Below are 19,896 nucleotides of genomic sequence, written 5' to 3'. Positions count from 1 at the left end.
AACATAATGTAATTAATATGTTATATATTAACATATTTAATGTAATTTTATGTAACATTAACATAATGTAATGTAATGTAATTAATATGTTATATATTAATATGTAATATTAATGTTATGTTACATATAACATATTAATATATGTAACATATATATATATGCTAATTGCTATTACAAATAGACCCCACAATGTAAAATGGCTCAAACACAATAAGGTTTATTTACCATAGTAAAACAAATAATAAAATGAGAATATTTTCAAGCTAATTCAAGTCAGTTTCCCAAGAGTCCAGGCATTAGCAAATTGTATTTGCTGCTGTTAAAAATGTTTTGGGGCCGCCTGAGTGGCTCAGTCAGTTGGGCATCCAATTCTTGATGTCAGCTCAAGTTTTGATCTCAGGTTCCTGAGTTCAAGCCCATTGTTGGGCTCCACTTTAAAACAAATGTTTTGGCAGGACCTTTCTAATGGGGAAATCTAGCAGTAAATTGAAGAAGCCTTCATGATTTGCATACTGGTGATAACAGCCCGTTCTCTTCCTTCAGTTTTACTTTAGAATGAAGGTGGCGCTTAACTCAAAGATTCTTGAGCAGCTAGCATTGCTTAGCGCAGACGGGATTTCCTAACTTGCCTCGTGGAAATCGCGGGAGAAATCCCCTAGGTTCCTTTAGGTCTAGGGAAGGACTGGGCAAGTCTGGGGAACGCCACTCGGGATTCAGCCCAGAGTTCATATTAGAGTCACCTGGGGTGGTGGTGTTTTTTTTTTAATACCCGAGCAGTCTTTGGGGGTTGGCGTTACTGTTCTTAAAGGTTCCCCGGGTGGGGGCCTTCCAACCACAGTCAAGGCCCAGAATCGCGCCTAAGGGCAGAAAAAGTAAAAAGTCGCACAATTTTGTAAATGAGTGTTTATTGGAAACATTTTCTCAAAATCCTGTTAAAATAACCACGCACAAAAACTCAAGTGTAGTATGATTCCATTTGTGCGAAAAGGATTGTGAGACTGGAAATTACGTTATGAGAAATGTCCTCGTTCCGTGACTCGCATTTAAACAGTTTAAAATCATGAACAGTCACGTGTGGTACATTGGGAAAACTATTTAGAATCTAAGACGCATTCTTCCAGAAGATAACGTGTCCCATATTCACCGGGGGCCGACCGCTGCCAGGCTCTACCTTGGGGACTCCTAGGAGGTCCGCTTGGGGTCGCCAAGGTGCAGACCCCGCCCACAGAGCCGGGCGGTCCCGCGGCAAAACCTCCGCAGCACGAGGCCCGTACCTCGCAGGCCCCCACCCCACTTCCGGCCGCTTCACCCCGCCCACCCAGCGACTCCGGATCCTCTCCCGGGCCTCGCTCCACCCGCCTCGCGTTCTCTCCGGGCTGCCCCTCTGCTCTGCGGCGGTCCGGTTTCCCCGACGTGTTTTGTTTGCGACGCTGTCGTGTAACAGCGCGCTTTACGGCCGTGGGGACGGGGCGAGCCGGCGCCAGGGCCACTCCGGCCGGGAAGCAGAGCAGGCGGACGAGGTTGATGCCCGGTGGCGGGGTGAGCGCGGCGTCTGGCCGGCTTCTTACCGCCGCGGAGCAAAGGGGTGCCCGGGAAGCGGCGGGGTCGGCGTCCAGGAGCGGCTCGGGAGGCTCCGGCGGCGGCGGCAAAGGCGGAGTAGGCGGCCCCGGGCCGGGCAGTGGAGGCCCGGGGGGCCCCGCGGGCAGGATGAGCCTGACCCCGAAGGAGCTCTCGAGTCTGCTGAGCATCATCTCGGAGGAGGCGGGCGGCGGCAGCACCTTCGAGGGCCTGTCCACCGCCTTCCACCACTACTTTAGCAAGGCCGACCACTTCCGCCTGGGCTCGGTGCTCGTCATGCTGCTGCAGCAGCCAGACCTGCTGCCCAGCGCGGCGCAACGCCTCACCGCGCTCTACCTGCTCTGGGAGATGTACCGCACGGAGCCGCTCGCCGCCAACCCTTTTGCCGCCAGCTTCGCGCACCTGCTCAACCCCGCGCCGCCCGCTCGCGGCGGCCAGGAGCCCGACAGGCCGCCGCTCTCAGGTACGCCCGAGGCGCGCCGCCCCTCGGCCGGGCGGCCCCTCCCTCCGGAAGCCAGGTGTGCGCTGTGGACAGATTGGGCGCTTGCCGCCTGCGCTTTTGCGAGAGCTCATCCGCAAGTGAAATTGTCTCCTTTTGAAATTATCTTAACCCCCCCCCCCCGCAAAGTATGAGGAAGTGGTAGCTTAATTACAGATTCGGGGCACCGCAAATTACTCCTCTCCACTGTACGGGCCGTCAAGTCACGCAGCTGAGTGGGGTTTGACAGTTCAACTCAGTCACAGTTACTGTAGAGCCCGTCTCAGGTGTGTGACGTTGTAACTAATGACACTCTGCTCCAGGTTTTAAGTTTCAGTCGAGTAAATAGAAGTTCAGAACCCGAAGAGTTGTTGGGCGGAAATAGACCTTAAACGGTGTTTAAGGACTTTGCAGCCACCTTCGTTGGTCTGATGCGTGGCCCTGAATAATGTGATGGGGGAGAGGATAGAAGGTAGTCTCAAGTTCACGGCCTAAGTTAGAAAACGCATGACTGCTGGACGTTAGGTAAAATGTATATTTGTGCAGTACTGGTAAGCTCAGATCAATGGGTTTCATTGAAGGCTGGTTTTTTGTTTTTGTTTTTTTTTAACTCAAAGAAATGCTTTATGAGATTTGAGTTTGGGAGAAGACTCAGAGCCAGGAAAGGAGAAAGGCACAGAAGGATGGTGATTAGTGATAGGGCCTCTTGGGAAACTAAGACAAAGGCCAACGTAGTGGGGGTAGTAGGTAGAGGTGGGGAACAGTTTGATCTCCCAGTACTAAACCAGTGCGGAAAGAGCAATGTATAGGTAGGGGCCACTCTACAGAGAGTTAAAAGGCGAAGGCAGTGGATTTTGAGATTATACCAAGAAGTTTTTCATAGCACAGGAGGGCTTCTACCTTGTAAGCTAGTTGGTGTTCATGCTTGGCACCCCCTTTGGATCTAAAGCATCTAAAGCCCTGCTCTTATGTAAGAGGGGCAAACTTTGTGTTGGATAAGATGCCGTTAGGGTACTAGTACTGAACCAGGCTGTCAGGAAGTTAGAGAATGCCCAGAAGGTAATGGAACATATCATGGGAGGTCGAAACTCACCATCCTAGGGGGCCCTTAGCCGAGAATGGGGACAGTATGGGATTTACTCAGAGAGCGATTTGAATTCTGGAGGCCAAGTTAGGCAAAGGGAGGATGGCTTACGGTCATTCTCAAATGCCATGAGTCTAAACCTAAATTCAAACCACAGACTGCACTGTAAACACAGATTTGCCACGGAAGGACTCCATGGATAGGTTATTTTACCTCCCTGCGCCTCAGTTTCTTTGTAAAATGCAGATAATAATTCCTAGCTGATAGGATTAGGAGGAGGAATAAAAGTATTTACAATAATTGTTAACCATTATTATCCTTACTTTCATTAAATAGAAAATAGAGAATATCAGCACCAAGGCTTATATTGTATGTCTAGGGTGAGCATCTAATGGATATATTTTTAGAGTTTTTTCAGGTGATTCTGATGCAGAGCTAGGACTGAGAATGTGTCTAGATGTAAATAAGATGGCTTCCCTGCACTCAAGAGGCTTGCAGTCTGGTCGGGGAGACATAAATGTAGCCATAAGCCAGTGTAGTAAGGGTCGTACTAGATGTCACATATGAAATGCTCGGCGGCCCAGATGAACAACTACCTTTGTGGCTGGAGACCTTCTCGGGGAGTAATGTTTTTGCTGGATATTGATTAGAGATGGGGTAAGGGGCTGTGCGAGGGAAATGTGGGGCCCTGTCAGGTATTCTTAAAGAACTAGGTATATTGGATGTTTTGAAATCAGGAATTCGAGAACCTGGGTGATTGGTGCAACTGGAGTGTAGGATATGTGGGTTGGAGGGGAGTTCAAGAGATGAGATTAGGAAAGTGGATCAGGACTAGATTATGAAGGGTCTTATAATGGTGCAGAATTTTGGGTTTAATTCTGTGTAAACAGGTTAAGTAATGTGAGCAGATTTGTACCTAGAAATATATAACTAAGTGGTAAGTGGGAGTGTGGACTGTAGGTGATGGGTTGGTGGGTAGGAGTCAAAACTGGGAACTGGGGAAATGAGGGAGGCAGGCCTGGAGTCCTGGCGAGAGAGGAGGGGAGGGGATGGAGATGAGCGAACAGAATCTGGCGACAATGCTGCTGTGGGATGATGCGGCTTGGTGAGCAACTGAATGTGGGACGGGAGGGAGCAGCGTTCAGCATGTGGGGGTTTTGCAGCTGCACTGCGCACTGGCGCAGGTCTGAGATGTGTACTCGCGCCGCGGATGCTTCCTTGCTTCTTCAGCTGGTTCGGCTGCTCACAGCAGCAGAGGAGAAAGAGAAGCATTTCTGAGCACTAGCTTTTTAATTTTTTTTGCTTGCATGTGTAAGCTTTAGCCTTTGCATGTTGGAAACAAAGTTTTTAATAGTTTAAAAAACTTAAGTTTCATTGATATTGCCACAAATCAGAGAATTTCAAATGGTATATTTAATTACATTTTCATAAATGTATATGTCTGGTTAACTGAAACTTAATTATAATTTTGTCTTTAAAATATGTGAGTGGAGATGGCAAGTAGCAAATGCAGATTTTACAGGGTCAAGTTAATTTTTAAAAATAACCATTGGAGAAATTGTTATACGTTTTTGTTTACAGGATTTTTGCCTCCTATAACTCCACCAGAAAAGTTTTTTCTTTCCCAGCTGATGCTGGCACCCCCAAGAGAACTCTTCAAAAAGACACCTCGACAGATTGCCTTGATGGACGTTGGAAACATGGGCCAGTCTGTGGACATTAGTGGGCTTCAGCTGGCCTTGGCTGGTAAGGAATTGGTGGTTTGGGTATTCTTGTGTGGTAGCATTGGGCTTTTTTGGGGGGGGGGGTAGTTCTCCAGTTAAAATGAAGGTCTTTGTAACTATGCTAAAAGCTTAGTAACTTCCTTGAGAAACGTAGCTTCAGTACTGGATCCTTGCTAATATGGCATAAAAATTCATTCTTCACTTGATTGCTTTTCCAATTTAAGAAGAATGCTGGATAAAATTTAGTAGGTTTAAAAAAATTTCCTGATGTCAAAGTGAGCTACAGATTCAATGATATTTCTGTTAAAATCCCAACAATGTGTTTTGCAGACATAGAAAAACCCATCATAAAATTCATACAGAATCCCAAGGGACCCTGAATAGTCAGAATGATTTCTTTTGGCACCCTTATTGAAAATTATTTGACCATATATGGAAGGGTTTATTTCTGGGCTTTCTATTCCATGATCATTGCTTTTTCTGTATTTTACTTCCCCACATTTGATTTGTAGTAAGTTCTGAAGTCAGGATGTGTTAAATCTCCCGCATCCTACGTTTCAAGATTGCTTTGGCATCTTCTGTGTTACACGTATAAATGAATGAACGGATTCTCTTGAAGCAAAAGCGTGTTGTGATAGAAAATAGAGGGACTTTCTTTACCTGGATGGTCAGACAGAGCCTCTCTGAGTAGGGAAGGTAAAGAGGCAGCGTTCGCTTGACTGCTCTGAGCAAAAATATGGATGAATGGGTCTTACCACTTGAGAGTGATTCGTTAGGGAAATTCTAATATATAGGCAAATTTGTGAACCCTTGACCTTATGATTGAGCTGCAGTATTAATTTTGACAGTTCTCCATCCTTCTTAGACTTAAAGCATCTGTGACATTTGGTTTCTTACATAAGGTGACATTGTTCAATAAACTTTTTCCTTGGAGCATTCTGAACCTCACTTTTTAACTCCTGGATATCAACAATATAATAATGGTTATTTTCTGAAACCAAGAGAAATCTTTTTTTTTTTCTTTTAAACCTTATTTATTAATTGTCAGGGAGAAAGAGAGCGGCAGGTAGAGGGAGAAGCAGGCTGGCTGAGCAAGGAGCCCGATGTGGGACTCGATCCCAGGACCCTGGGATCATGACCTGAGCCAAAGGCTGACGCTTAACCAACTGAGCCACCCAGGTGTCCCAAGAGAAATCTTTTTAAGACTTTTAAGATTGAAGGTACGCAGAAGTACTCATTAGTCACTAGTACTAGATGCAATCTATTCACAGAAATAAAACAGTGATTATTTCTTTAAAGATTGTATGAAAGCTGGTGACAGAGGTGACAAGCAGTTTCAGTCACCTTACCTTCAGAAGGGATTTATATGCTGCGCGTTCTAGCTTTGTATTCAATAAAGTGAGAATCGGATCTGACCTCCCTTGCAACTTACAATGACTTGAGTTAGTCTGTGAGAAAGTTTTAAAGTATATCAAGCCCAGAAAGGAATATGTGCTAGAGTTAGCCTTGAGAGAGCTTGGCAGAGTGGCTAAGCTTGCTGCTTGCTGTCCCCTACCCAGACCGAAGATGTCCTAATCCATTTACTTTTACAAGTACCAGCGGAAAAAGAGATCCACCTGTCTTTGGAGCTGATGACCACAGCTCGCCCTTGCAGAGGCCTGCAGTTCATGTCTTGTAGTGGGACCCATGGACCAGCTGTTAATTTATGCAGGATGCGGTTGCATTTTTTTTTTTAACTTTAAATAAACAAGCAGACAAGTTAAAAGTAACCACAAGGGGCACTTTTACCCTGTTAACAATGTCAGTATTCATTTCAGAGGTTTTATTAAAAATTCCTGACACACAACCTGCACTTACTAGGTTACCATATGGAGTGTCAATTTAAACAGTTTTCTACATTTTGGTCAGGAGTATGCTAATTTTCTGTACTTTAGCAGTCAGAGAAAACAGCATCTCAGGATAATTTTAATTAGCATTTTTCCTATTAAATGAATATGGTAAACATGTTATAGGTCTAAGGCATCTTTCATATCTGGCCATTTTTCCACTGGATTGATGGTCCTTTATTAACACAGGTAGTTCTTTAAGGAATCAGAAATTTAGCTGTGTTTTCAAAGTTACAAAATCTGAGATACGCAGTTCATAAAACCTGCATGTATTAAGGAATTATAAAGTGATTCTGGAGCAGCCATCATCTAGGTTGAAAAATGGAATAGTTTCAGGACCTGAAGGCTCCCTGTCTGTTTCTCTTACTAGCTGCTGCCCTCCTCCCCTGTCACTAAGCTCACTTTTGTGGTAATCATTCATGATTTACTTTATAGCCCTCCCCTCTGTACATGCCTGTAGTTTAACCTCGGATGTTCCTTAAACTTGATGTATGTGTGGAATCATACTGTGTTCTTTGGGGTGTTAGTTGTAAGGCGAATCCATGTTGGTGAATTGTAGTTGTTGCTTTTCATTGCTGTTGTGACATTCATACAATGGAATACCAAGTTCTTTATCCATTTTACTATTGATGGACATAATGTTGCTACAATCATTCTGGTACATTCTCCTGGTGGACATGTGAAAGTGTTTCTTTTAGAGAGAAAGATAAGCACATGTAAAACTTGACTAGCTAATGGCAGATTGTTTTCCAGAGTTGCTGTGCCATGTTTCACTCCCATTAGCGGTGTACAAGTTACTTGACATTCTCTGCATCTGATAATTTCAGGCTTGTTAATTTTTCTTTTTTTTTTTAAATCTTTCAGGTGGGATTTTCTTTCTTTCTTTTTTTTTTTTTTTTTAAAGATTTTATTTATTTGACAGAGAGAGATACAGCCAGCAAGAGAGGGAACACAAGCAGGGGGAGTGGGAGAGGAAGAAACAGGCTCATAGCGGAGGAGCCTGATGTGGGGCTCGATCCCAGAACGCCAGGATCACGCCCTGAGCCAAAGGCAGACGCTTAATGACTGAGCCACCCAGGCGCCCCCAGGCTTGTTAATTTTTGTCAACCTGCAGTATGTAATAGTCTCTTGTGTTTTGACTGATTCTCCCCCCCTCACAATGAGGCTGAACATCTCTTCAGATGTTTATTGGCCTTCAAGCTTTTTTTTTTCTTTAAGACCATGCTTGTTGAAGTCAGCCCATTTTTTCTTTTTTAAAAAATTGATATGTAGGAGTTTTTTGCTTTTTTTTTTAATTGAAGTACAGTTGACATACAGTATTACACTAGTTTCAGGTGTACAACATAATAATTTGACATTTCTATGCATTTATTCAGTGCTCATCACATTAAGTGTAGTTTGTAACCATACAAAGTTATTGTATTATTAACTCTATTACCTATGATGTCCTTTCATTCTCATGATTGATTTATAACTGGAAGTTTGTACGTCTTAATCCCCTTCACCTATTTTGCCCATCCCCCTTCCTCCCTCCCCTCTGGTCACCACCAGTTTGTTCTCTATCGAGGAGTCTGTTGCTGGCTCTTATCTGTTCTGTTAGATTCCACACAGATGTGAAATCATATGGTCTTTGTCTTTCTGTGTTGGACTTCATTTAGCACGATATCTTCTAGGTCCATCCATGTTGTCACACATGGCAAGATTTCATTCTTTTTTAATATTCTTTTTCTACAGTATTCCATTGTGTATATATATACAACCACATCTTTATTTATTTATCTATGGACACTTAAGTTGCTTCCATATCTTGGCTATTATAAATAACTGCAATGAACATAAGGGTGCATGTGTCTTTTTGAAATAGTGTTTTTATTTTCTTTGGGTGAATATTCAGAAGAGGAATTACTGGATCCTGTGATACTTCTGTTTTTAGTTTTTGAGGAACGTCCATACTGTTTTCCGGACAGGCGGCACCGGTTTACACTCTCACCAGCAGTGCATAAGGGCTGCCTTCTCTTCACAGCCTCACCAACACTTGGTATTTGTTTGCCATACTAGCTATTCTGACAGCTGTGAGGTGCTATCTCACTGTGGGTTTGATTTGCATTTCCTTGGTGATAGTGATGCTGAAAATCTTTTCATGTGTCTGTTGGTCATCTGTGTATCTTTGGAGAAATGTCTGTTCTGGTCCTCTGCCTGGTTTTTTAAAATCTAATTTTTTATTTATAATTTGTTTGGTGTTGGAGTTCTTCACTTATTTTGGATATTAACCCCTTATTACATACATCATTTGCAAATAGCTTCTCCCATTCCATATGTTTTCATTTTGTTTGTGGTTTCCTTTGCTGTACAAAAGCTTTGATTTTGATGTAGCCCCAGTTGTTTATTTTTGCTTTTGTTTCCCTTGCCTGGGAAGACTTATCCATAAATAAGTTGCTAAGGCCAATCCAAGAGTTTACTGCCTGTGTTTTATTTTAGAAATTTTGTGGTTTTGGGATGCCTGGGTGACTCAGTCTGTTAAGCATCTGTGTTTGGCTCAGGTCATGATCTCCAGGTCCTCGGATCAAGCCCCACCTGAGGCTCCCTGCTCAGCGGAGTCTGCTTCTCCCTCTCCCTCTATGTGCACGTGTGCTTGCTCTCTAATAAATCTTAAAAAAAAGTTTTATGGTTTCAAGTCTTATATGTAGGTCTTTTATAGCCATTGTGAGCTTATTTTTGTGTATGGTGTAAGACAGTGGCCTCGTTTCCTTCTTTTGATGTAGCCATCTAGCTCTCCCAGCACCATATATTGATGAAATTGTCTTTTCCCCCAATTGTATATTCTTACCTTTTATAGTAGATTAATTGGCCATTTAAGCATGGGCTTATTTCTGGGTATTCTTTTCTTTGATCCATGTATCTGTTTTGTCCCGATACTATACTATTTTGATTACTATAGCTTTGTAATAGTTTGAAATCCAAGATTGTGATACTTCCAGCTTTGTTCTTCTTTCAAAAGATTGCTCTGGCTATTCAGGGGTCTTTTGTGGTTCCATACAAATTTTAGGATATCTGTTCTAGTTCTGTGAAAAGTGCTATCAGCATTTTGATAGGGATTGCATTGAATCTGTAGATTGCTTTATGTAGAATGGACATTTTAACAGTGTTTGTCTTTCCAATTATTTTTTTTTGTCTGACTGTTAAGGCTAGGACAGGACTGTGTTGAATAAAAATGGTGAGAGTGGACGTCCTTGTCTTGTTCCTGACCTTAGCGGGAAAGCTTTCAGCTTTTCACCATTGTGATGTTAGCTGTGGATTTGTTGTGTATGGCCTTTATTATGCTGAGGTGTGTTCCCTATATACCCGCATTGTTAAAGAGTTTTTATCATGAACAGATGTTGAATTTTGTCAAATGCTTTTTCCGCATCTATTGAAATGACCATATCCATTATATCCTTTATTTTGTTAATGTGATATATCATGTTGGTTGATTTGTGACTATTGAACCATCCTTGCAACCCAGGAATAAATTCCACTTGATCATTTATTTCTGTTCTAATCTTTATTTTTCCTTTCTTTTGCTGATTTTAGGTTTTGGTCTTCTTTTTCTAGCTCATTTGGGTGTAAGGGTAGGTTGTTTGAGATTTTTCTTGCTTCTTGAGGTAGGCCTGTATTGCTAAACTTCCCTCTTGGAACCACTTTTGCTGTATCCCAAAGGTTTTGAACTCTTGTGTTTTCATTTTCATTTGTTTCCATGTACTTTTTAATTTCTTCTTTTATTTCCTGGTGATCCATTCATTGTTTAGTAGTTTGTTGCTTAACCTCCATCTATTTGTCTTTCCAGTTTTTTCAATGTGTTTGACTTCCAGTTTCATAGTATTGTGGTCAGAAAAGATGCACGGTACGACTTCAGTCTTTCTGAACTTGTTTGGTGGGCTAATATGTAATCTGTTCTGCAGAATGTTCCATGTGCACTTGAAAAGAATGTTATGTTTTAGGATGGAATGTCCCAAATATATGTGTTAAATCCATCAATGTGTCATTCAGATCTATCTAAATTTTCTGTTTAGATTATCTGTCCACTGATGGGAGTGGGGTGTTAAAGTCCCCTACAATGATATATTACTGTCAGTTTCCCCCTTGATGTCTGTTAATATTTGTTTTATATATTTGGGTGCTCCTCTCTTGGGTGCATAAATATTCACAATTGTTAGGTCTTCTTGTTGGATTGTCGCTGTATGATTTTATAGTGTCCTTCTTTGTCTTTTGTTACAGTCTATACACTTACTTAAGGGTTTTTTAAATTTATTTGAGAGTGAGTGAGCATGTGCACGAGTGGAGGGAGGGGTGGAGGAAGGGGCAGAGAGAGAGAGAGAGAGAGAAGCAGATTTCCCCACTGAGCGCAGAGCCCCATGTGAGGCTTGATCCCAGGACCCTGAGATTATGACCCGAGCCCTGAGATCATTACCTGAGCGGAAGTCAGACATTTAACCAACTGAGCCACCCAGGTGCTCCTATTTAAGTATGTATGTATGTATTTAAGTAGGCTCCATGCCCAACGTGGGGCTTGAACTCATGACTCTGAGATCAAGAGTCTCACGCTTTACCAACTGAGCCACCCAGACACCCCTACAGTCTTTGTTTTAAAGTTTAGTTTGTCCAATGTGAGTACTGCCGCCCACTTTTCCCCCCCATCCATTTGCATAGAATATCTTTTTCCATACCTTCACTTTCAGTCTTTCTTTGGATCTGATGTTTGTCTCTCTTGTAGGAAGCATATAAATAGGTCTTGTCTTTTTATCCATTCAGTCACCCTGTGTCTTTTGACTTAAAAGTAAATGTGCATTTAGTTCATTTACTTTTTTAAGTACTCATTGATACGTCCTTTTTGACATTTTGTTGTTTCCTGGTTGTAGTTCTGTGTTCTCTTGATCTCTTCCCTTATGATTTGATGACTTTATTTAGTGTTATGCTTGGGTTCCGTTGTTTTTTGTGAATCTATTTTAGGTTTTTGGCTGGTGGTTACTGAGGTTCATATATAATATTCTTGGTATATACAGTCTAAATTGTGATGGTTGGATACGTTTGAATACATTCTGAAAGCACTGTATTTTTACTCCCCAGCCTGCTCCACATTTTATGTACATATTGTCCTATTTTACATCTTTTTTATTTTGTGCCCTTTATCTCATTCTTATAGATATAATTGATTTTACTTTTGTCTTTTAACCTTCATACTAGCTTTATAAGTGATTGATCTAGTACCTTTAGTATGTGTTCGCTTTTACCGGTGAATTTTTTCTTTTCATAATTTTCTTCTAATTACGGCTTTTTCTTTTCTGCTTACAGAAGTCCCTTTAACATTTCTTGTAAGGCTAGTTTAGTGGTGGCAAACTCCTTTAACTTTAGTTTGGTAAACTGTCCTTCAGTTCTGAGTGATAGCCTTGCTGGGGCAAGTAGTCGTGATTGTGTTTTTCCCCAGCACTTGGATGTATCCTCCCACTCCCTTCTGACCGGCAGTTTCTGCTGAAAGAAATCTGATAGCCTTATGGGGTTTCCCGTGTAACTGTGTGCTTTTCTCTTGCTGCTTTTAAGATTCTCTTTTTAATTTTTGACATTTTAATTCTGTGTCTTGGTATGGAGCTTCTTGGGTTCATCTTATTTAGGGCTCTCTGCACTTCCTGGACCTAGCTGGCTGTTTCCTTCCCTAAGGGAAGTTTTCAGTGATTATTTCTTCAAATAAGTTTTCTGCCCCGTTCTTTTGGGACTCCGTATAATGCAAACCTTATGCTTGATGTTGTCACAGAAGTTCTTTAACCTGTCCTCATTTAAAATTTTTTTATCTTTTTGCTGTTCAGCTGGGGTGCGTCCCATTACCCTGTCTCCCATTACCCTGTCTTCCTGATCGCTGGTCCTTTCCTCATCTGCTAATCTGCTGTTGATTCTCTAGTGTAGTTTTTATTTCAGTTATTTTATTCTTCAGCTTCGTTCTGAGTTCATCACTTTTCTCAAGTCTAATACGGATCTTTATGACCATTACCCAAACTCTTCATCTGGTAGGTTGCTTACTTCTTGTTTCCCTTAGTTCTTTTTCTGAGGTTTTGTGTTGTTTTTTTGTTCAGAGCATATTCCTCTGTCTCATTTTGTCTGACTCTGTTTGTTTCTGTACAGTAGATATGTCAGTTGCAACTCCCGTACTTGAAAGTAGTGGCCTTATGTGGAAGATGCCCGGAGTCCAGCACCTCAGTCCTCCCTGGTCACCAGTACCAGGCACCGTAGGAGTATCCTTTGTGTGGGCTGGATGTACTTTCCTGTTGTGACTGCTCTGCAATGGCTAGGGGTGCTCTGACAGGTGGGACTGGCCCCCAGCACAACTGGCTGAGAGGCCTGACTGTAGCTGCTGCTGGTTCGTTGGTGTTGTTAGCTCTTGGTGGATTTGTAGTTTTGGGGGAAAAAAATAATTTAAATACATATTTATACTGAATTTTGCCCTTTTATTTATGTGTTGCAGATAGCTTTTCCCAGTTAGTAGCTTGTCTCTTCTCCTTGTGATACCCTCAGTGTAAAAATGTCTCTTATTTTATCCTTTTTCAGAACGCCAGTCTGAACTGCCAACCCAAAGTAAGGCTAGCTTCCCTAGTATTCTCAGTGACCCAGACCCAGACTCTTCTAATTCTGGATTTGACAGCTCGGTTGCCTCTCAAATCACGGAAGCTTTAGTCAGTGGACCAAAGCCACCTATTGAAAGTAGGTATACATAATTTTATATACTTGGGTTTTATTTTACCGGCATCCTGAGACTTTTGGTTTTTTAAAACATGGTATTATTTTTTGTTGCTCCTTAAACTTGAATTCAGTGAGAAATCTCCTAGTGTCCAGTGGAGCATAGCAGAGATGGTCAGTTAAGTTAGCTTCTCCTTTAATAAAATTGTATAACACGTTTTTTATTATCAGCAGCATTCCTGAAGATATAAATTCCAATTTTACTAAAATGAGTCTTTTGTACATAGTTTTTCTTTTATAGTGCTTTGTTAATCTTATCACTCTCATTACCTTTTCCCTTGTAAAGTTTTACTGATCTTATAGTTCTTAGTTTACTTTAATTCAAATAAAACACCTATGGAACTTGAAATAATATAGCTCCATCTTTTGGGTTCACAGGCTTTTATGTGGTTTTAATGATGAAGGCATGCTTTATACTTAAGAATAAAAAAATGTTCTCCAAATTACAGTGTTACCACGAGTTTAAAACGTGCATTACTTTAATGTCATCACCAGATTTTTGGCATAAATGGGTTTAATATCTGAAGTCTCAGCCAGTCACAAGTGTCCCTGAAGGCCCATGGCACATACTGATTTTTATTTAATACTTGCTTAGACACAACTTTGTGTTACATGCGCCACCAGAAAGGTATGTGAGAAGATCAGTTAGCTACTGAGTCTAGCTCTAAACATCAGGCATCTGAACCTTGCAGGAATGTTTTCCTTATCGTGTAAGTAGTGCTTCTCAGGAAATGTTAAAAATTTTTTTTCCTTTAAGTGGTCTGAAAATATTGATATGCTAGTCCTGGTGATGGAAGTGAAGTATGAGTATAGTTTAAGATAAACTGATGATTCTTAGCCAGAAAACCTTATCAGTAAACTAATCTCAAATTTGGTAGGGGCCAGGATCCAGGACTGGACTAGGCCATCTTAGGCCCTGTGTGCAGTGAGGTGTGAAATTTGTTCAGCAGAAATCCCAGCCGGCATTTATTTTAGTGGGTTATAACTTAGGGATCCATCTGGTTTCACAAAATAGTTGAGGTATTGAGTTACTGCATTTTCCTGTCGTACTTTCACTGTTTTATGAGAATATGGGATTTGTGGATTTAGGGATTTATATGCAAGTCTCTGGATTCATGTGAAAATGGTAAAAGGCAGCTACACTTTTCTGTTTCCTGCCATTTCATTTCCAGTTTGCCACCTCAAGGTTATAAGATGCAAAAACAAACAAAAAAACCAGTGCAAATAATAGTGGTCTCTGGGTAAAATAGTGGTAACTAAGAGTAGGATGAATGAGATCAAATAGCATTTCATTTTTCCCATCAGAACTTTTGCCAGTATGTGAAGTTGTACCCTTTGCTTCTGAGTGGTGATGCTTACCTGAATTAAAAATTGTCAGATCATGGTGTAGTGCCCTTCTCTCTTGAGAAACAGACTTGGTCTCTAACATAATGTTAGATCAGTGTTTCATTTCGTTGGATTCTGAACAAAACTCTGTTGTCATCTCTGCTTTGGATTTTGAAGCTTGAGAGTTCTATGTAGATGTGTATAGATGGTAGTTTACTGATAGAAGCAAACATTCCTATTCTCACTACAGGCCATTTCCGGCCAGAGTTTATTCGTCCGCCACCTCCACTCCACATTTGTGAGGACGAGCTGGCTTGGCTGAATCCAACAGAGCCTGACCATGCGATTCAATGGGACAAATCAATGTGTGTCAAGAACAGCACTGGTGTGGAGATCAAGCGAATAATGGCCAAAGCCTTCAAAAGCCCCTTATCTTCTCCTCAACAAACACAGGTATGTATTTATTGTAAGCATTTTGTCCTTAATCCTCCGTATGGTAAATGAAAAATGAATGATCCTGCCAACAGGAGGCAGAAGTAGGAAGTGTTTTGGATCCGGGGAACCTTGGATCTCTGGACCTTTGTTCTGCTTCTCCAGCTCTGGTCACTTTAGTCTGGTGGGGAAAGACAGATCTCACATTTCTGGCACATTGCATACATTGTTACATTTAAGCTGGACAGTAACTCTACTGAGGGTAAGATTATTAACATTTTATAGAGGAGGAGACCGGGAGAAGGTAAAGTAGCCTCCATCACATGGCTGATTAGTGGTGGATTTGAGGTTGAGAATAGCCCCTGCTGCCCAAGTGTAAGACTCCCCTGGGGGAAAAGGCAAGGACACCTGGTGGGTGCTTTCTGTTTGGAGAATTTTATCCAGCTTGCATACTTTCACATTAGAACTTGTGAGGACATATTGACACTTCTAATCCAGTTTACCACCAAAAAATGTAATTTTTCAAAGTCACATAATAGCTGTGTTTGTAGTTCACTTTGTTTGCTAGGCCATCTTGAAACACAGTCCACTGCGGTATTTGCAGGTAGGTAAAGGAGAGAGCATAGAGAATGTGTAAGAAAACACTGACTTGGCAGAGATGTTTTTGAAGAACCTGTTTGAGTTGCACAGTGTGAGCAGGACCTGCGCTGTATCGTCCTGCCGAGTGAGAGGCACTGTAACTGTAAAGGCGCAGCTCTTCCTCTTCCCATCCTGCTTCTCTCCTCAAGCATTTGTTCTCCACCTGGGGCTGTACTCTTGTTTCTCATGTCCCTCAGTTCTGTGGTGTGTGCCTTCCTGGAGAGCTGGTTGGCAACTAAAGTATTTTAGGTTCTAACAGATGACAGAAAAAGTCTACAAAGGAGTTAAGGATGATATTGTCACAGTCCAGACAGTAAGTATTCTATCCAGCCAGGCAGTGCCGAATCGGGCTTACCGTCCAGGAGGGATCACTAGCACGTTTATAAACAGTCTTTACAGTTCAGTTGTCAGTTTAAAAATCAAGACAGGATTTTAATGGTTTGAGGGAAGAAATTTATGAAGTTGGTTCAATGCAGACAATTTTATAGCTTGTTTTTATAGGCAAGAGAGAATATTTGACTCAAGAATCTCTCTCTTTTTGTAAATTTGGTTGTATTTAGCTCTTGGGTGAGTTGGAAAAAGACCCCAAACTCGTTTATCACATTGGCCTCACTCCAGCCAAACTTCCTGACCTGGTGGAAAACAACCCTCTAGTTGCTATAGAAATGCTGCTGAAGTTAATGCAGTCAAGCCAGATCACAGAGTATTTTTCGGTCCTGGTCAACATGGACATGTCCTTGCATTCAATGGAAGTTGTAAATCGGTAAGTTTTTAATAATCAGGTGTGGGGGAGGGGCAGGGGAGTATAGATCCTGATTTAAATGGCCAGAAGGGGAAAAAACAAATTTTAAGGGTTTTTTTTTTTTTTAACCTTCTTGAAATTGTACTAAAGACAGTGTCCTTTCAAGCTAATCAATCAGCCAGTGAGAAAAAGCCTGGCTGGAAGCCACATGCTCACAAGCACGGCTACAGGAGAGTGTTCTTTTGGGGTGGGAGAGGGAGGAGGCATGAGGTTTTCAACTTTATTTTCTGTCACTGGCAAGACTAGTTAGCTCCTTGTTGAAAATATAGTACTTCATTTCTGCATTCTCCTGCGCAAGCCCTTCCCCTTTGTAGACTCACAGTTCCTTCAGGGGCTTCCTCTGCTCTGGTCCTTGGACTGACCTACCTCGGAGTGCTTGCTGCTTCCCCGCCACTACATTCTTTTTTTTTTTTTTTTTTAAGATTTTATTTATTTATTCGACAGAGATAGAGACAGCCAGCGAGAGAGGGAACACAAGCAGGGGGAGTGGGAGAGGAAGAAGCAGGCTCATAGCGGAGGAGCCTGATGTGGGGCTCGATCCCAGAACGCCGGGATCACGCCCTGAGCCGAAGGCAGATGCTTAACCGCTGTGCCACCCAGGCGCCCCCCCCCCCCGCCACTACATTCTTATAGCATTCTTGTCTTCACCAGATATTTGTCTTTAGTCCAACAACAACCACATCTTTTTTTATCAGTATTATTCTTTCTAGAGAACAATTTCAAGGACAAGGTTTGTTCCTTGTGCCCCCCACCCCCACCCTTTCCCCATCTCAAATGACCACAGCACTATTCCTTGGAGCAGTAGTTCCTCAGTGCCTTGTGGAAAAAGGTTCTATGGTCAAATAAGTTTAGGATTTCTTTTGGAAATTCATAGCGTATAGTTAGCATAGCAGCCCTTTATCTGAACATGGAATTCCCATCCCATCTTTTTGTTTTCCTTAAACATTCTACAGAATCCTTTAGAAAATACCAGCTCTCCTTTTCAAGACTCTGCTATGCCACCATGCCGCCTTCTGTCACATTCCATCCAGGTCTCTACCACCTTGTCCTTAACAGACCACATGAGTCCCAGATTCCAAGCTTTTCCTCTGATCATTCACTAGGGTATTAGGAACACTTCTAAGTTTCAGTTGACCTTTCAAGGCTTTTCCCATCTTTTAACTTACACTGCTCCTTGCAAACCCCTCATTTTTAGCATTTAGTTATGTAGTATACTATTTACTTACTAAACTGTATCTTCTCCTTGGATATACCACCTTCCATAGCGCTTAGGTGTAACTGGGGTTTAGTAAATGTTACTTATTAGACCTTGAAGACCATTGACTATGAACTCTGATTCACTATGAACTCTGATTCAACCGAAAACATTACACACAGAAATGTGGTGCTCAGAAAAAATTACATGTGTAATGCTAAGTACAGACTTAAAAATGGAAGTGTCCTTTATTAATTAAGCAGGGTGACTCAGGCTTGAGTAAATATGTTTAAAACTAGGTAAGTGATCACAAATCAGAAATTTTCACTAAATAACCATAAAATATAAGATTTCTCTTTGGTTAAGTGTTTAATAGCACTAACTTTTTAACTTTTAAAACAGACTAACTACAGCTGTTGATCTACCTCCTGAATTTATTCACCTTTACATATCAAATTGCATCTCTACTTGTGAACAAATTAAGGATAAATATATGCAGGTAAGTAACAGAAACTTTTGTAAATTTTATAAATACCTGCCAAGAAAACGGGAACACTAAAAAAAAAAATTTTTTTTTTTTCCAGAATCGTTTGGTGCGTCTTGTGTGTGTCTTTCTCCAGTCCTTGATCCGTAACAAAATTATTAATGTGCAGGACTTGTTTATAGAAGTGCAGGCATTCTGTATTGAATTCAGTAGGATACGAGAAGCTGCTGGCCTTTTCCGGTTGTTGAAGACATTGGATACTGGAGAAACACCTTCTGAGACCAAAATGTCAAAATAATACCTCATCAGAACCACCACATTCACTGTTCAGCTGTATTGTGACTTAATTTTTAAAACTGTTAGAACCTTGAGTGAATTGCTTGGCCCAATGCATATAAACACCACTTTATCTACTTAAAGCAAAATTTTACTTTCCTGGATGACTTTTTTCCTTGAGATGGATTTTTGGTAAGATTTTGGGAAAATGTGTCTTTTAGGTGTCGTGCTGACGATGAGGAGTAACGGTTATCCACAGTTTTTGCAAACAAGTAGATGAGGTCTTTAGCACCGTAGAGCAGGGTGCCTGTTTTTGTTTAAAACACACGGTACAGGCTGCTGATAAATCAGGAATCCAGTTTTCTTAAGGTTCTAATATTAAAAGTATTTAATGAGAGTCTGTGAAGACATTCTTAATAATTTGTCATACTGCCCTTGAGGTGAAATCAGTTGAATGTTTTTGAATCAAGTGGCAAATAGAAGTTTGGTCCTTGAACCCATTTGTGCGTATAGCCCCTAATAATTTCTCATTAAGCACAGTATGAACCATGTCCTTGGTTCACAGTATGAACTTGATCCTCTCTTGTCATGGGGACTTAAGACAACAAAATACAGGCATTTCTTGGACCTCTTAGAAACCGTTTTTTGAGACTACAGTAGCTGGTTTAGTTTCGTTCTTTTCCTCTTGAGATGTTAGTTCTCCAGTTATTAGTCTAAGGTAGTTATTTTTTTGTTTTAAGGAAAAGTATTAGTCCATGCTTTGGGAGATAATTACCACCACTGAGGAACTGTCACGTAAAACCTTTTCCTGAGTGGGAACTGTACTGCTGCCTATGGTGGGGCAGATGGCCTGTTTGAGACGTAGGAGAACAAGGTGGCATCATGTGGGCTGTTATCCCTCACTTAACTTTGGACAACAGTGCCTTACATTAAAGTTTTTTATGAACTGTATTATCTGATGTGTTTTTTTACTTGAAGAAACCATGAAAAATTCCTCATTTACCGAGGTACTTCCAAAGCATAGTTATTATAGGGAAATCATCTGTTCAAGAATTACCTTCCATTTTAACCCTGAGCAAAAGTTAAAACCACTTGGCTTGGTGTCCTTTAAAATTAGTACAAATAAGTTCCAATCTTGGAATATTGGCAAAAGAGCAGTATTTATAAGAAATTTTATATCTTAGCTATTCTTACAAAAGTAAGGGCTTTGTAAATATATTTGCTTAAAGG

The 19,896-nt window shown here is 41.3% G+C and overlaps 1 protein-coding gene across 1 annotated transcript; it reads left to right on the top strand.

Moving 5' to 3' along the window:
- The first annotated feature begins 1,380 nt into the window (after positions 1-1,380).
- CNOT11 (CCR4-NOT transcription complex subunit 11) lies at positions 1,381-19,617 on the top strand. Its single transcript, XM_026488112.4, has 7 exons — positions 1,381-2,041; positions 4,722-4,886; positions 13,324-13,476; positions 15,089-15,291; positions 16,470-16,672; positions 18,309-18,405; positions 18,491-19,617. Exons 1-7 carry the CDS (start codon positions 1,525-1,527, stop codon positions 18,686-18,688), a joined length of 1,536 nt encoding a protein of 511 aa, XP_026343897.3. The 5' UTR covers positions 1,381-1,524; the 3' UTR covers positions 18,689-19,617.
- The last annotated feature ends 279 nt before the right edge of the window (positions 19,618-19,896 follow it).

This window comes from Ursus arctos, unplaced genomic scaffold, assembly GCF_023065955.2.
Source record: "Ursus arctos isolate Adak ecotype North America unplaced genomic scaffold, UrsArc2.0 scaffold_8, whole genome shotgun sequence".
Taxonomy (NCBI): Eukaryota; Metazoa; Chordata; class Mammalia; order Carnivora; family Ursidae; genus Ursus; species Ursus arctos.
Note: the sequence above shows the minus strand (reverse complement) of the source record. Positions and strands in the feature narration are given on the sequence as shown.

What these genes read in the sequence shown, in the direction of transcription:
- CNOT11 (XM_026488112.4), top strand. Translation starts at nt 1,525, where the DNA reads ATGCCCGGTGGCGGGGTGAGCGCGGCGTCTGGCCGGCTTCTTACCGCC. An exon ending in CGACAGGCCGCCGCTCTCAG is followed by an intron (nt 2,042 to 4,721) that starts GTACGCCCGAGG and finishes TTTTGTTTACAG; the next exon opens with GATTTTTGCCTCCTATAACT. An exon ending in TTAAGGATAAATATATGCAG is followed by an intron (nt 18,406 to 18,490) that starts GTAAGTAACAGA and finishes TTTTTTTTCCAG; the next exon opens with AATCGTTTGGTGCGTCTTGT.